The following is a 16872-nucleotide window of genomic DNA, read 5'->3' on the forward strand; positions in this document are numbered from 1 at the left end:
GCACACACCTCTAGTCCCAGTCACGACAAACTGTTGGTGCAGTGCAGCTTTTAAACCCCAAAATGAGAGATTGAACCCGGAGTTCAGACTTTTGGGAAAAAAAGGTGCAAGAGAGAGAAAAGAAATGGAGGCACAAATGTAGGCAAAGATGTGGTAGAGAAAAATATACAAGAAGGGGGTGGACAAGCTTTTCTTCCTTCATTAGGATGGATCATTTTACCAGAACAACCACAGCGTCGCACTGTCAGAAATATTTATTCTTGATGATCAATCTTCCAAAAATTGGGCCAAGGTTAATTTATTTTGTATACCAAAACAAAAAAGGTTAATTAACAACTACTTCAATGGGACACACATCCAGTCAATATCTAATTCACAGCTAAATGAGGATAAGTGGCACTGAATTATACCAAAAGCACAACCACATAATTTCATGAAGCCTGAGCTTTCACCCCACTATTCACTTTTGCCATGATGAGTGGTACTTCTGGTCTGCCTGTATTACTCATTTACACAGCACTCTCTAGTGGGCATGTCCTGGATCTGCAGTGTAAACATACTAAACACACCCAGTGGAGCATTCACACTCAAACAAACAGAAACAAATTCAGCTTCCTTGGAGTTTGTTTGTTATATTCATCTGCATCATGCCTTTAGAGGTTAGTTGGAACAAGCACTAGGGGTCAGTGAGACAGGACGTGGAGGGAACTGGAAGTGCATCTGTCCATGAGTCAACTCGGGAGGGAGCTATTAGTTAGTAACACCTGTTTTTTGAGGATACAGTACTTTGTATTTAATGCATTGTTTGACATTTTGGAAAATATACCGATTCACTTTCTTGTTTAGTTAGATGAGATGATAAGTACCATTGCTCATGTAATGTGTGGTTAATATGAAGAAACAGCCAGTAGCTGCTGTAGTTAGTTTAGTTTAGCATAAATACTACAAACAGTTAGCCTGGCTCGGTTAGAAGGTAACAAAATCCACTTGAAGCCCTTTCTACCGCTAACACTAACACACTGTGACTTGCTTGTTTTATCCCTTTAAAAACCAAAAATGACACGTTGTGGTTTTGGGTAGGTTATGTGTTGTTGTTACGTGATAGGTACGGCCCGGAGCAATAACATGCCGGAGTCTCCGCTGGTTTCCTGCCAACTTCTTGATGTCAGACCTTGTCCGTTGTCTGAAAGGTGTATTTCCCAAACTGTCAAACTGTTTTAAGCAAGTTTACCATGCCGTACTCCCGTTCACTGAGTGGACTGAGTGAGTCATATGAAGTTGCAACTTTGTGCGGATTGGTGTTGTCTGTATTTGGGGTTTCCTTCTTTCCATAGAGGTCAGGGGTCAACTCATGAGTCCTCCACTTCATCTTTACCTCCATCCCACCTGTTGCAAGCTAAGAAATCCACTTTGACAGAGATCCACCGTCACAATCTGGCAGTGATGTTTCAAAATATGCAGCAGGATTTTTTTTTTCAGTGCACATACACAGCTTACTTCAATGCCCGTTTGGAAAGAAAAAAAAATCAATAAATATCTTTCTAACCTGCAGAAGAAAAAAAGACAACAACAAACAAATCGCAGAATAAATGGATAAAGACTATAAAGCTATAATTCAAGCACATCATTCATGTGCTATTTTTATGATCACTCAGTTATAAAAAGCTGGGAAGCAATCTTAACACAGTATTGAATTTCTGCCAAAGACCATCAAATTTATAGACTCAAACAAAAACAGTAAGAACAGTTAAGAAGTGAAGCTGAATGAAGATACCCACTCTGAAGACTCTGACCCTTGAACCCTGACCTCTGCTTATTTCACAGGTTGTCAACAACCAAGACTGATAGCACACAGAACTTAAGATGAAAAAGGCCTTTTTGTTGCATGGCAGGATTGGTTCAGGTGTCAGTAATACAAGGAAATATTGCTTGTTTACATTAGAAAAAAAAATGCATGCATCTATTAAATAAGATGAGCTATATAACATGCAATGTTATTCTATTTCAAAAGCAAAGGTCTGGATGACTACCCAAACACAAAGGCTTTGTATAGCACCCACAAAAAGGCTACTTCAAAAATAACTTCTGAAGCTTGTGGAATTTACCTGCTGCAATGCAATTCTCATAATTTTACAACGCAGATTTCAGTTTCCACTTTTTCTGTTTTATTCACATACAAGGGAGCTGGTATTTGACTATTTGCAGTCTCAGGATTTCAATTTTTTATTTGATCTTACTTTTCCAGTTCTGTTTATCGTCACATCATTAATTCCCCAACCCCAAAGTCCCAGACAGTCCCATGTGATTGTGCAGGGGAGAGAGGAGGGTGTGTATTTGAACAAAACTCGGTGATCAGTGGCGTGTTCTCATTTCTTCAGCACTTGTGTCCTTAAGCTGCCTTATCAAACAATGACCCCTCCCTCCCACTATCTGCATCATTCTCACAGTCCCTAAATGCACCTCCCCTTATTCTCCTGAGGACAAAAACAAACATTAATCTTCCCTCCTCTGTCTCTTCAACAATACAAGCATTCTGACAAAAGCAGGGTTGGCTTCTTCCACCAGACCCCCCCTCTCTTCACCGCCTCTTTCTCCTTCCTTACTCCACTCAAGTTATTTTGTGTTCCTCAGTTCTTTCGGTAACGATTCTTTGGCTTCTCACCACAACCAGTAGCCTCGCAAGAGGACAGGCCCGGCTGCTTGTCAGAGTTAATGCTGCTTAGAAGGGCGGGCAGCTCGTTGGTGATTGCCCTCTCAATCTTATCCAGCAGACAGCCTCCCATGTAGGAACACTGAGTTGACAGAGGCTTGAAGTTGGTGACCGGGTTGACGCCAAAGAAGTCACGATAAGCATCACGGTTTGGCAGGTCAAATTTGCTGACGTTGGTCTTGGCGAGGATGGATTTGAAAATATAGAACTTGTCTGGGTCGTCCACAATCTCTTTGAAGACTAGCTCTGGGTCACTGAAGTAGCTCATCTTCTCTTTAAATGTCTGGACGTAGCGGTCTACCAGCAGTCCATGGATGCGTACACGGATGCCATGCTGGCGGATGAAGGCAATCTTGTTCTCCATACGGTTTTCAATCACCTGATTGAGATCTTCCAGGAGGGAGATCTCCTCTCGCTTGAAGAGCTCACGGCTGGTGTCAGGTGCGTAATCATACGGCCAGAAGGAGCTAACATAGACACGAGGGGGTTCAGTCACATTGATGAGCGGAGCTAAGCTCCAAAAGAGCGCCCCATAGACTCTCATTAAGTCCTGGGTGGCCAAGTGGTCAGCCTTGTTGAGGATGATGCGGATCTGTGACTCACGACCCTTCAACTGACGGAAGAGCATCTCCAGCTCAAGGCCAACATCCAGCTTGGTGGGGTCAAACACCACGAAGATCAGGTCTGCCCGGTCAATGAACCACTGACAAACATCATTAAAGGGATAGCCTAGATGGAAGCAGAAAATAAGTGTTACAAATAAGTACTGAGTTGCACCCCGCTGTTTTGTATTTTAATCAAAGCATCTGAAAAGAAAAAGGGAAACTGAGGGTGAAACTCTCTCTTTTACCTCTCTCCTGCTGCTTGCGGTTCTCAATGATTCCCGGTGTGTCCACAAAAGTCACACGTTCCAGCAGCTTGTGGGGCATCTCGATACCGATCAGCTTCTCCAGGAAGTTTTGGCCAAACTTCTCCAGGGGAGAGAAGGAGCGGGAGCTGTCTGCTGCCATAACAATGCCCTCGACAGAGCGGATCTTCTCCCCGTGCATAATAACAGTAAACTCAGAGGTAGTAGGCTCAGCTCCTGTAGAACACAGTCATTGATAAAGAGAAGGAGCGATCAACAAGAATAGTAGTGGGAGGGGAAATGGATGGGGAACACTTTAAAAGGAAGGAAATCTGGCAGAGATGTGAGAGGATACATGAACATGCAATGGAAATAGTAAATAATTGCCGCAGAGGCCTGAAATCTCTGTTTAACCTTGATAAGATGTCCGTGGGTCTAATTCAACAGAACCTCTGATGGTGTCTGCCTACTTCGTGGCCACAATGATATTCTTACACTTCACTCATTACTTAACATTTAGATAAAGATGTCTAATGTTCCTGTACATTTATGAAGACCTTTTGGCTAAGCTTATCCTTATTCTATTTTAGTCAAGAGGATTTCGACATTTGACATTCTTTATTGCTAATTTAAAGTGAAAAAATATGTACCATACCTGTGTAGAGCTGATAGGGGCTGTCGTTCAAGCCCAGGAGGTAATTGATCATTGAGGACTTTCCTACACTCCAGGGTCCCAAGAAGAGCACCATGGGCTTGGAGGTAATCTCTCCATCTGTTGGGTAAGGAGAAACAAGTTCATCCCACGTTTTAGATACAAAATTATGAAGTAACCAGTTACACTGAGATTTTCTTGTGCTGATAAGAAAGGGTGTGAGAACTTGAGTTGTTCTGTGTTGTCCTGTTGGCTAAAGTCTCCATTTAACAAAAAAAACCAAAAAAAATAAACAACAACAACAAAAAAAAGTTTAATGAAAAAAATCAATCAAGCCGAGATGTAACCTGGGGTGTTTTTTGGGATGAACTTAAAATTTGTCACTCCCAGTCCAGTGCACAGAGGAACATTTGGTAAGACTTAGAAAGAAAATCAAAAACAAAGATCGGCAAAGACACACATGTTGAAGCTGTTAATGTGTTTAATAGCAAAAAAAAAAAGAAAAAAGTCCAACGAAAGGCTGCAGCCACAAGTCACAACAGACGACAAAGCAGAACCATTACTCTGACAAAAGACTCAACGTGGCAATGCTTTCAGAGCAAGCTGTGTGTCTCATAACACGCTGCCATGTGTGTTGTGAGTGGACGCAAAGTTCTCTACCGGTCTAAACTTGAATGAATTCAACAGAACATTTTGTTAAAACTGTAACAAGAAAAAGAACACACAAAAAAAAGAGAACATCATAAAAACAACGATACTTTTTGAGTTTTTAAAACAGTATTGAAAATGCTTACAAAAATAAAGAACAAAGGTACAAAGTCAGTTCCCTCCTAGCTGAACACTGACCACCCTTTCCCAACAGTGTCCCCCTCCTCAAACCTGTGTGTCATTTGCTAAAGCCAAAGCTGCACATGCAGTCTCCTCCATATTTTATAATTCACACCCCAACTTTGTAAATAAATATGGCCCCTAATTTACTGCTTAAACACTAACTAACTTAAAGTCTATTCACTTCGTGCAATAAAGAGCTGTTTTCTTAATTTGCATTTTCCCCTTTGGATTAACATACGGTATAAAACTGCTGCTCTCCATGGATTAAAGCTCTTACTCATGGATCCCTTTGACGACGCCCAATCCGTGATCTTAAATTGGATGTCACCCAAAGTGAAACAAGTTCTGACCCACAGGGAGCAAATGTATAAAGACACATGAAGGGTGAAAGGAAGGGGCTGAGCACTTCAGGCAGTGCCATGCACAGGTAAGCCCTGCCCACACCCACCTGTGGCTGAGTCCCCTAGGGTTCGTCCAGGGTAGGCTGTTAGATGAGGGGAGCGGAGGAGATGGGGACGGGGGGGAGGACAGGAGAGGGTGGAGTACAGAGAAGTGAGGGGAACAGGTGGAGGAGAGCTCAGTGAGGGAGTGAGGTTTCTACAAGCAACAGGGAGGGAGGCAGGGTAACAATGTACATGAATGGGTGGGAGATCCTGGCTGGAATCTAGTCCCATATTTGACCTGCAACGTGTCAAACATGTCGGTCAACAAATGAAGGGTGTGTGGTCAGGCGATGAGGTGACTTTACTCTCAAGTAAATGTTCATCTAGAGACTTGGTACAAGTTGAACTTGAATAGTTTGCATGCAAGCCAAGCGAGAAAAGCCACATTTCATTTTGGGGAAAAAGAGTTTGTTCTCTGCAGTTCGGTGTGCTGCTAGAGTGTTGAGTTTACTGTTACAAAAAGTATGGGATGAAAAATGTGTTTTTGGAGAGAGAAATATTTGAAAAGTAGCATGACAGGACATTAATACCCTTTTCCTTGACGAACAGTGTCACATTTATAAAAAACAGTTTATTCCAGTGTGATCTTAAATTGAAAAAATGTTATCTGTTACACATTCCCTTTATTTTTAGACAATTATAAATATTACACGTAAGTCTGGGAGCCTCACGAATTGAAAAAAAAAACCCAACAACAACAAGATCTTGCTGTTATGTATCAGTAAAAATGATGCAATCAATAAATCAGTCACTGAAGCAACCAAAACGAAAAATCCACACAACAGAACAAAGTGAGGTCAAGTGCAGATGCAGGCCAAGCTCCTGTCGTACCTGAGATCTCGTGCTGCCTCAGCTCGTTGTACTTGTAGGCCTGCTCCATCGGCTTGATAGCAGTATGGTAGATCTTCCGCAACCTCTGGATAGCCGCTGAAGGACAAGAAGATAGAGCAGAACGGGGTAATTAGGGGCAATAGCTTTTCCACTTGGGACTCATTGTTGCATGTTTCATATATTAATGAGCTGCAAGCACTTTTATTATCCAGTACTTTACAGAAGAATTACGGTAAGACAAAAAACCTTTCTGATACAAACAATTCTGTGCCCTCACATAGTTTCTTCCGAAATCACTGACCAAGTACATGTCGAGTACATACTGTATCTTTATAACCAATCGCATTCTCTCATTATGTCTTGTATAACGCACGCATGCACACCTCCACCAGTTTATGTGTAAATTAAAAAGAAGTTTAATCTGCTTTACAAAGAACTTTTTGTCCACATCTATGGAATCATCTTTGCTCCTCACCTGCATAGTCTGCTGCTTTTTCCTCAGCTGCAAGCCGCAACGTCTCATCGATGTGAGATCTGTCTCTGAGGACGGAGATGATATCTTCCTCCTCTGCAAAAACATTGCATGAACATCAACAACATTAAACACATTTCACTTGGTTCAAGACCCTTGTCTTTGATGATCTGATAAAGGTTTCATGAAGTGGACCCAGGTGGTCAGATCTGTTGCAAACAAATCCAGTGACAGTTTAACAGGGGAGCTCATACTGGGGCTGTTGACAGCTAGTGCATGCTCAATAAAACTCCGCTACTAAATCTATAATGCTGCCGTTTCTGGATGCACATCAATCCATACAGGCTGCATCTCAATAAGTACCTCCCCTGCTAGCAATTTGAGTGTGACACAATAAAGTAACAAATATTGGATGACAGCTTTGTGTTGGATGCCAATATTATTTTCAGACAGAGCAGAGATTTGAGCTGCCTGATGGTCAAGTTTGCAATCTGAGCCTTGCTTTCAGCTGCAGATCCTGTCAGAGTGATTCTTGACAGAACAGAACCAAAACAGAAGCCAGAAGGAAAAAGGAAAATCATTCCTAAATCGCTTCCTTTCTGTAATTTGAACATGTCAATTTTGACAATAACACCTAACCTCACCCTGCACCAAAAATCCATCAATTTCAAAACCAGATTGTGTAGTGATTACTGTTTGAATATTAGTTTTCTTAAAAACAAAATGTATTTTCATAGGTATTTGGAGCTTTAGAGTAAAACAAAGTCTTTAATTGTTAAATTTTTTTGAGAGTTGTCTTTGTGAAGGGCTGAGTTTCTTTTTAATCACACGATTTACATGCCTTTTCCAGAATGGCTTTGATTGACACCGACTTTATAGTTAGTAAGGAGGACTACACAGAGGTGGCCCATTTGAGGCGTCCCAACTTGGAGCAATCCTAATGACCAAGTTTGAAATTAGGTTAAAATAGTTGCATTAATTAATAGATGAATTCTATTGTTTAAATATATGAAACGTGAAAATACACATTTAAGAGCTATTTGCCAGTTCAATCACACTAATTTCACATTTTATAGAAGTTTTAGTACATCAGTTAGGTGTGTGTGTGTGTGTGTGTGTGTGTGTGTGTGTGTGTGTGTGTGTGTGTGTGTGTGTGTGTGTGTGTGTGTGTGTGTGTGTGTGTGTGTGTGTGTGTGTGTGTGTGTGTGTGTGTGTGTGTGTGTGTGTGTGTGTGTGCGTGCGTGCGCGTGAGAGAGATAACATATCCGAGAGAGGATATTTGCTCACCCGTCATGTCCACTTTTGAACATATCGGATTACTTAGATCACAGCTGTTAGTACAATCAGCTCTTAATTTAGAAAGTAAATGCTGAAAATAAACAGACAAAGACATGTGTTTCACTATGGGCTTTATAACAACATCAAAGATACCACCGACAGAGAGAGGGACTTCCCCCGTTTCATAACAGACCAGGAGGAGAACTCAGAGCCGGACCGACTGTTCCGATCAGTAATATACATGAGACAATGATGTGCAATCCTCTGTCTTTTCTAGTCTATATTTACCCGCCAATCACAGACTTATGTGAGGTATGTCCTTGTGTGCCCAGGCCTCAGAACAGGCCCTCCCATAACACCTCCCACACTGCACTGCTTCAGACAAGCCTGCCCCAGCTATGAGATATACAAACCAGCGGCTGGGGAGTCTTCTTGGTTCACACTTCCATGGGAGATTATGGATGTCAGTATCCAAGCTACCAGATACTACCTCAATATAGTTGATACAGAGATCGAAAGGTTTCATATAACCTCGTACAACTTCCTGCACATTTCTTGAACTCCATGGCAAAACAAAAATCGGACAAAAAATAACGTTTGCAAAATTGTTCTTCTACAAAATTTAACAATACCTCCATGAAGGATCAGATTCAGAAAGCATGAAAAATGTATGCTGTTGCTCAGAGCACGAACCTCTGATCTCAGACTGGCAAGAAACAGTTGTGTGCATTTATGTAATACTCATCACAAACTGACTGGGGTAAAGAAAAAGGAACTTGCAGGGGGAAGGTAAAAGATTTATTTTCTGTGTTTAGGACTGAAGATATCTCAGGCCAGAGGGACAAAACTTGAATAATTTTATGTACAGTTCTGTCAGAATACAGTGTCCCTTCAGTCGTATACACTATAGAGTATGTGCCAGCTCATCTCTGCTCTGGGGTAGCATACCGTAGACGGTATATGAAGATGGATGACACGTCCTCAGGCCTGTTTACAAACAAACCATGGACCACACCATCAAACACTGACACTGGTATTAGCTTCCTTGCGGGAGGGGGGGGAAGGTATTTTTTTCACATAAATATTGTCAATCATAATGAGAATTCTCCGGCATTACAACAACTTATATTCAGCCCTGATGCTTCAACGGAAAGTTTTCTATTAAAAATATATTAACAAATGCCTTCGTTTTCTGTATCAGAACTGAAACTAGACTAAGAGAAGGTTTCCATTACAACAAAGCAGAGTTGGATGATAACATTGGTGTCTACACCTAATAATAAACTGTATATGCCGGGGCATCCTGCACCACAACCTGGAGTAAAGCCACTGGCCATGTGGTCAAGGACTTCTAGGGTTTCTGGTCCGAATGGCACGTTGATTTGGCAAAAACTACCGGTGCATCAAATGACAAGTAGAATCGTCGGAAGGCCTCATTTGTTTACAAGCTGGAAGCAAACTTATATTCCTATTGTTCAATAAAGCTGTTTTTCATTCATAAAAGAACAGCCAGCACTTGCAATTAATCAAATGATCTTGATAGCATATCAGACCACAGAAAATCAAAAGGAGCATTTCAGTATTGCACAGCTAAATGATCATAAAAGCCCCCCCACCCCCACACTAGGTAGGGTGGCTCAGGCTTTAATTACGCACCCAAAAGTTGCTCCTTTGCTGTGTGGCAGCGGTGACACACTGCTGGTTAAGGAACAACGCAACACTGCTGATTCTCTCCGAGTCAACCTGCTAAAAATAAGCCAGTGTAATTCTGCTGCCGGCACGGTGCGAGAACAAGAGAAACCAAAAGGCTAATAGCCAGAGTAAAAGTAGAGTATGAGTAATACAACAATACTGGAAAAGATTCACCAAAAAAAAATTAAAAAAAAAATCCATTCTTGTGGGTACGTATTTGAATGTATATTAGGTTATGTGTTTTGTTTTAATTCACAAAAAGATACTATAGAATATCGTGAAAGGAAAGAAGAGTCTTTCTGAAGCAGTTGATGCAAGAAAAAATGTCTGTCATGCATGTGAACTCATAATGGCGAGAGGGCCATGTCTCTGTTCTAACTCAACGCACTGAATGTTAATGCAGAGATACAACTTTTAATTTAAAAGAGAAACTCAGAGACATTAAATCAGATTTAGCTCAGATGATCGCTACATGCCAGTGCAAACCTCCCTTTGTTCCCATGACCTTTACAAACACCAAAAAGTGACGTCATCCATCTGTGATCTGTGGCAGCCATTTTACAACTGCAACACAAGGCATCACAGGTTGGTCGCATGTCAAATTGAGCCACAGAGAAACATTACACACAAAGGAATTTAGGTAATCTGAACAAACACTGGTTAAAGTAATTACACTGTGAAAAAGGGCGTTTTGTTTTTTTTGTCTCAGGGAAGTCACTCAGAGGGCACTGAGGATGACTCCACTGAGGATGACTCCACTGAGGGTGACTCCACTTAGAGGCTGAAGTGGCTTTTGAGGACCAGAACTCATCTCCTCTACGCCGTATCATGCTCTCACTGCACTACACAGAGCTCACTCGAGCTTCTGTAACTTGACTCATCAGTCAAAAGTCGTTTCTTTTAACACCAGCCTCTTGACTGGGCCTTAACTGCTGTGAATTTGTTAACACCTTCCAATCCAGTCAATCCCTGGTGGAGGCCCCGCGAAAGAGCTCCACAAAGTTCAGAGAGGTAATGTTGCCTGCGGACGGCGGGGCCTTGCATCAGCACTCAAAATGAACCCTGCAGGCGCCAGGGGAGTTGAACCCCGGACATCTGCGCCCACAGCCATGTGTCCTCAGTGATCTTGTTGCCACACAACCCTCTCACAGTTTGGAGAAACATGCTGGCGTCATCGGCACATCCTGTAGGAATGTTGCCGATTTAAGCCTACGGCTGCCTCAGCGGCAAAATAAGTCACGTCTCAGCTTTAGCTCCACTGTGAAGGCAGTTCAGTCATCAGAAATAATGTCAATCAACGACTGCAAGTGTGAAATGCCTTCGCAAACAAAGCTCTCCGCGACACAGAAAAGTGTTTGACCTTTTACGGAGTTTTTGCAGAAATTTACAGAAGTTTGCAATTAGAAGGCTGTTGAACAAATAACAGGCATACAACCCTCAGCCAGTGTCGCTGAACGAGCATTAAACGACACGCGAAAGTAAAGAGACGTATTATTTAATTTACACAAAGCATACAACCAGGGAACATCTTAACGTGTGATTTATTATTATACGTGTGTGTGCTGGTACGCATCAGCAGTTGTGTATTTGCACTGTATATATTAGGTATCTCTATATGTGTGAAACCCCGGGATCATGTTCTTGCAGCACAGTGGTGGTAAATTGAATTAAACCAAACATGATGAGGGCAGCAGGACTGGAACCCCCCCAGTTAGAGGGTTTATCCCGAGCATGGGGGGGATTCAAGCAACTGAAATTGAGGGCAAAGGGGTTCCACTTAAAATATCGATGGAGAGGTGCTGATTTGATTCAAATTTAAAGAATCTCAATGAACTTTTTACATAACCATTGGTTTTTAAGATAAGGATTTTAATTTCAGTAATTAAAAATACAAAAACAAGTCTTCTTGCTCACTTTAGAAAAGCCTAAAATATACATATCACATTTCTTTGAAAATAAAGCTGTAACTGTTAAGAAGCGCTTGTGCAGGGTGTGGTGAGAAGAGGCCAAAGATGGCAACAGGTGGCACAGCTTGTGGAGCTCGTACTCCCCCATAGTCAGAAATAGCCCTACAATGGGTCAGAAGATGGACAGAGGAGGGGGCAGAATGACTGCAGACTATTTTGAGGTTTTGACTATTAGTCGGTCTGGAGACTCAGAGACATCCACATCCCATAGAGCTGACTGTATTATACAGGCTAAACAAGTGAAAGGTACCACACATTTAGGTTTTGAATACAGTACTGACTCTCGAGAAATAAAATGCTTTATGGATTTCCTTGTTTCTAGAAATGTAATTCAGTCACAAGCAGAATTCAGTCCTTATTCCTTCCACAGTATAGATACAACACTGTGGTTCAGGCAGGGAGTGTTGACATGAAAAGGTAGACTACTTTCTACATCTAAATGTTGGCACATTTTGATTCACTGTGATAAAAAAAAAAACACCAAACATCTGCGACAACAGCAACTATTCTGTAAGTCCTCACTGACAACTAGCCATGAGGTGGATGGACCGGCTCAAAGAAAGGCTGGAGGGCAACGGCGCTTTACGCCGAGGTGTTGATCTGATGCCTCTATCCCTGCTCTCCTCTTTGAGAGCCAGCAAAGGACGCCAGGTGCCCTTGGGACTGGTGGGGCGGGGGGCTTGTCTTAAGGAGGAGTGTGTAGTAAGGCAGTCGAGTATGACTGGTGTGTCTCTTCTACTGCTGCCAGTGTAGGGGTGTCCCAGACATGCCACATGCCATCAGACAGAATCATGTGGAGGCTGTCCTCCTTTAACTTTCAATGCCTCCTCTCTGCAAAGGGAGGAAACCAAAAATGTTATAACTGTACTGAGGATGGGTAGTATTACCACCAACTATAAACACACTAGTGTAAAGAACAAAACTAAGACCCAAAAAGGCAGAAATGTCAGTATTTATTTGAAGAGAAACAGAAATATTGTACACATGGCACTTTTTTCTGTGCTGAATCTGAGGTTCTGAGTGTTGCGTTTTAGCAAAATGCTGTTTTTATATCTGAATTTATGGTAGATTTATGTTGTATTAGCAGTTGTTTTTTTTAAATCGCGTTTCACAGCCAAACCTTATGTTTGACATCAGGAACTGACCACAGCTTCGGTCCTTGCTTGGTCAGACTGTGCCATTCACACAAGACCGGGTTAGAAAAGTGTTTATAGTAGTCGCAACTCTACAAAATTTCCCCACTGCGGGATTATTAAAGTCTTATCTTATCTTACTATAACCATAGAAACCTAAGTTTATCATCACATGCCAACGCTGATCAGTGCAAGACCCACATACAACCCTGGAATTGAGCAGCATCATGGAGCCACGTTGGTCATTTGATGCATGTTGCAAAAGTCAGACGAGCTACCTGAACAGGACAATAAGATTGACATGAAGGTGTGTTCACACTGCTACACCTGAGGCCAGTGATGCCCAACCATACGAAAAGGGGAAAGCGAGGCATTGTCACAGCAAAAAGATTCTTCTCCTATCATGTCTGCAATGTCAAAAGTTTGTGTCCTCACTTTCTATCAGAGACGGCTGTATAATCAGTTAATGAAGTGCACGCTGGTGAGGTAATAAACTGGTTCAATCTTTAGACTTGATTTAAACACATGATGAAATGAATGTAAGATTTCACAAAATCATTTGCAGCCTTCAGCTGTGTTACAAAAGCGTACACAAAATATTTGAATGGCTCTGCTTTTTCAACAGGGCGGGGACATTAGACAACCTACGATGAAATGATAGCAAATTAATTTCCTGTTCCTTTGGAATTAATTACCCTTTCAGCTCTTCTCTGCAGAGTTAGCTACTCCATCGCAGTTCCTGACAGCGATCAAACCAATCAATAACACGAATAATAACCCTCTTAAGTGGCAAGGAGTTCATGATTCTCATAATTGTCCATATCCAGCGGATTTTACTATCAAACCTACTGTGTGCTCTGCAGCAATAAATCCATACACAGTATGCCTAAGCAGTACATTTAGAGACAGAGGCAACTAAAAGACACCTGCACGTGCCTGCGGAAGGGATTTTTGAAAGCGTGAGTTGCAGCCACAGCCCGGCCCCTCCTGCCTGGAGAATGCATGTCCCTAAAAGGCCAACTGCTGGGAATAAATTGCGATTGTGACAGTGCAGAGTGACAGCAGCTGTGCAGTGTATCTAAAGGGGAAGCACAGGTCTGGGAGGGGGGGAAGAGTCAGGGGAGAAGCGGGTCGAATGGAGGGAGGGAGGAACTGTAGTGGACAGTGTTGGGTTTCAGGAGGCCTTCCAATCTTAGACACCTGACAGCAGCCTGGAATATGGAGGCCCGGGTCCGGACAGTGGAGCTGAACGCCACCCCAAGGACGGACAGGGGTGACAAACAAGGGTAACAATAACAGCGCCAGTCCAGACCCGAAGACCAGTCCGCATTTTTTGAATGGGTAACCGGGGAGGAGCTACAGGTGATCAGTTCATGGGTGCCATTTATTGTGAGAAAGTTATAATCTCAATTTGTTATTGTTATGAATGAGCATGACAAGAAATGTTGCTCACGGTAACTAATTTCTCATCTTGTAGGAGAAAATAAATTTATGAACCAATCAAAGAGACCAAAGGAATGAATGCAGAAAAAGCTCAATGTCCATTCAGGCTCCCACGAGATTGTTCTCCTTTCTTTGGTTAGACTAAGACTTTCCATCAGCTGGTACCGTGCCCTATAGGACAGCTGACACACTGTCAGTCCACAGTGGAGGCTGTACAGCTTTGAATAACCCTGAAATTACCTTCTTCAGAAACTCCCCAAACTGTGAGATAGGGCATTAGTTCATACAATCAAAACTCTCAAAAGTTATGGTTTGGTATTTGCCCTTTAATTCAAATATCTAAAAACACAAAACAGTCGGCTCAATCCATGATTTTATAATAGCTGCAGCTGTTTAAATATGAACCGAGACAGATTTGATATAGTACTTCTTGGTGGCAAAGAAAGACCGGGGTAACATTTCTGTCTGTCTATCCTTGGCTGGTGGTGTACTCTGCCTCAGTCAGTGCAATTCATGGCCAAACTGCCTACATGATGTACACAAAAGCCTTCCAGGACAACCTACTTTTATCCACCAGACCGCTCACCCTGATCATCCTCCAAATCTCTGAAAAGTCACTGTATATTCAAGCCGACAGAGCAAACAACTACAGCAGCATTCATTAAACATTCATTAAACCAGCCTCTAAACTTACACCACATCGCTATTTCACAAATCCGCAGTGCTTGTACACAAACATATATCGAGTCCACCACCTTATAGAAAACAGGATGTTTTACCAAAATTCTTGTGAGTCTTACCTGCTGTGGCCTGCAAAAGCAGCAGGCCGAGGAAACAGCAGATCGAGACAGTACCCTTCATGATGGCTGCCAGGAGAACTGTGATAGTCAGACAGACTATATATACCAAGGCAGGAAGGTTAAAGTGCACAGAGAGAGAAGAGGCGGGGTACAGCGAGGGCCAGCTGGTGGAGGGGCCGAGATCTGCGTGTTCGAGGTGTTACAGGAGTCATAGCATGCCAAAGGGACTCCACATGTATAAGCAGCTGACTCTCCTTTTTAGAGAGGCTGCAGCTTAAGGCCTCAACATCAGTGCAAAACCCGGCTCTATCCTCCAGAGCAGAACCAATCAAGTTCTCGTTGACTGTAATTTTGCAAAATTAGGATGAGACACTGGAAATAGGTCAGCTACATGTTTCAAACAGAGAAAGACTTTTAGAGACATAATTGTGGTATCAATGTGCTCATATAATGTTTGAAAGAAAGTCAAACTACAGAATTCTTTCTTTAACACGTACTAACTTCAGTTAAACAGACTAAAAAGGAACATTTTCTCCGTCTGACCTAATAGCGGAGAAATAGTTTTAAAGAAATAATAATTTTTTTTGGAAAGACTTCCTGTCTTGTTGCACATTAAATGAGAACACTCACATCTGCACAAAGACGGGCTCTGTCTAAAGTTTGTCTTTGGACGGAGCTGTTTCCACCTGTTTCCAGTCTTTGTGCTATTTGAAAACCAGCTGCTGGCTACACTTTATATCTAATGTGGTATCCGTCTTCACAATGTTGGGCAAGAATGTGAATATTTATCAACATGTCAAACTACATTAGCCCTATTCCCCTAACCCTCATTAAAAATACTGAAAGGGGACATTGACTTTCTCTCAATTAATGATGAAAAACACGATGAAGACACGTTAAGAAATGCTGTCATGGCTTTCAGTTCATTTAGGCCTAATAGACACCGGACTTCCATTATTATATCCACGTAGCCAACAAACATCACTTACTCGCTGAGCTGGGTTGACTTAAGGTCTCTGCTGTGTTGGGATGCAGCAGGAAAAATGAGTGAACGAGAGGGCATGCAAGTGCGCACGAATATTGCGCGATTTTAACTAAAGATGCGACGCCTCGTAGTTTTTTGCAAAACGAACTAAAATGGTTCCTACAGCATCCTTTCCTAGATTTAAAAGAGAATATGACTCGATGACCTGCCACTGTTGCTTTGCTGAAGAATTATACTAAAATGACTGTAGCAGCTTTAACACCCCGACTCCACAAACTTTTAGTAAATGTGCTTCCAGCAAAGCATAGAAGGGAACTGGCAAAATCTTTCTGCAGTAAGGAAGACACCACGCTCACTTGACTGCCATGTTGGTAGAAGTAGTTCCCATTGGAGAGTGTGTGATTGTAAGAGAGGGAGAAATGAGAGAGCTAAAGAAGAGGGCATGTCTGGAACAGAAAGACCCCCTGAGTCAGCCTAGAATCCCTAAACGCTAGGCGGATTACTGCTTTATCACACACAAGCAGACACAGTGTGGTGAACATAATTCCACAATTCCTCAGGAATCAACATCTCGACTGTAAATTAATCCCCAAATATGGCAGGAGTTTCTTTACTGAGCATGTCCATCCCAAATGACTTGGAAAGCATGTCCAAACATTACAGCATGTTCATTTTGGACCGTAAAACTGCCTTAATCCTGAGGAACTTCACTGGTAGTGGGATTGAAGGCCAGGATTATTTGTTTATGAAAATCTGGGTTTGACGAGCTTTTAGGAATTGTCATCAAC

At 42.2% G+C, this 16872-nt stretch overlaps 1 protein-coding gene across 2 annotated transcripts; it reads right to left on the minus strand.

The window, feature by feature from the left end:
* Positions 1 to 239: 239 nt before the first annotated feature.
* Positions 240 to 15176, minus strand: srl (sarcalumenin). Of its 2 annotated transcripts, XM_069702821.1 has the most exons (7): positions 15100 to 15176; positions 6790 to 6882; positions 6315 to 6410; positions 5489 to 5524; positions 4213 to 4329; positions 3561 to 3794; positions 240 to 3439 (listed from the first exon to the last, which is right to left on the minus strand). In XM_069702821.1, the coding sequence occupies exons 1-7, from the start codon at positions 15158 to 15160 to the stop codon at positions 2628 to 2630; spliced, it is 1449 nt and encodes a 482-aa protein (XP_069558922.1). In that variant the 5' UTR covers positions 15161 to 15176; the 3' UTR covers positions 240 to 2627. The 2 variants fall into 2 exon arrangements, with proteins under 2 accessions (XP_069558922.1, XP_069558923.1); XM_069702822.1 differs by lacking the exon at positions 5489 to 5524.
* Between the last annotated feature and the right edge of the window lie 1696 nt (positions 15177 to 16872).

The sequence above is a fragment of the Brachyistius frenatus genome, unplaced genomic scaffold, assembly GCF_029030835.1.
Source record: "Brachyistius frenatus isolate BFR_SWC_R1_liver_20210118 unplaced genomic scaffold, ASM2903083v1 Contig_43, whole genome shotgun sequence".
Taxonomy (NCBI): Eukaryota; Metazoa; Chordata; class Actinopteri; family Embiotocidae; genus Brachyistius; species Brachyistius frenatus.

Coding starts and splice junctions, on each gene's coding strand:
- srl (XM_069702821.1), bottom strand. CDS start 15,160: ATGAAGGGTACTGTCTCGATCTGCTGTTTCCTCGGCCTGCTGCTTTTG. Junction 4,330..5,488: donor CCTAGGGGACTCAGCCACAG/GTGGGTGTGGGC, acceptor CTTACCCAACAG/ATGGAGAGATTACCTCCAAG. Junction 3,440..3,560: donor CCGCAAGCAGCAGGAGAGAG/GTAAAAGAGAGA, acceptor GCTTCCATCTAG/GCTATCCCTTTAATGATGTT.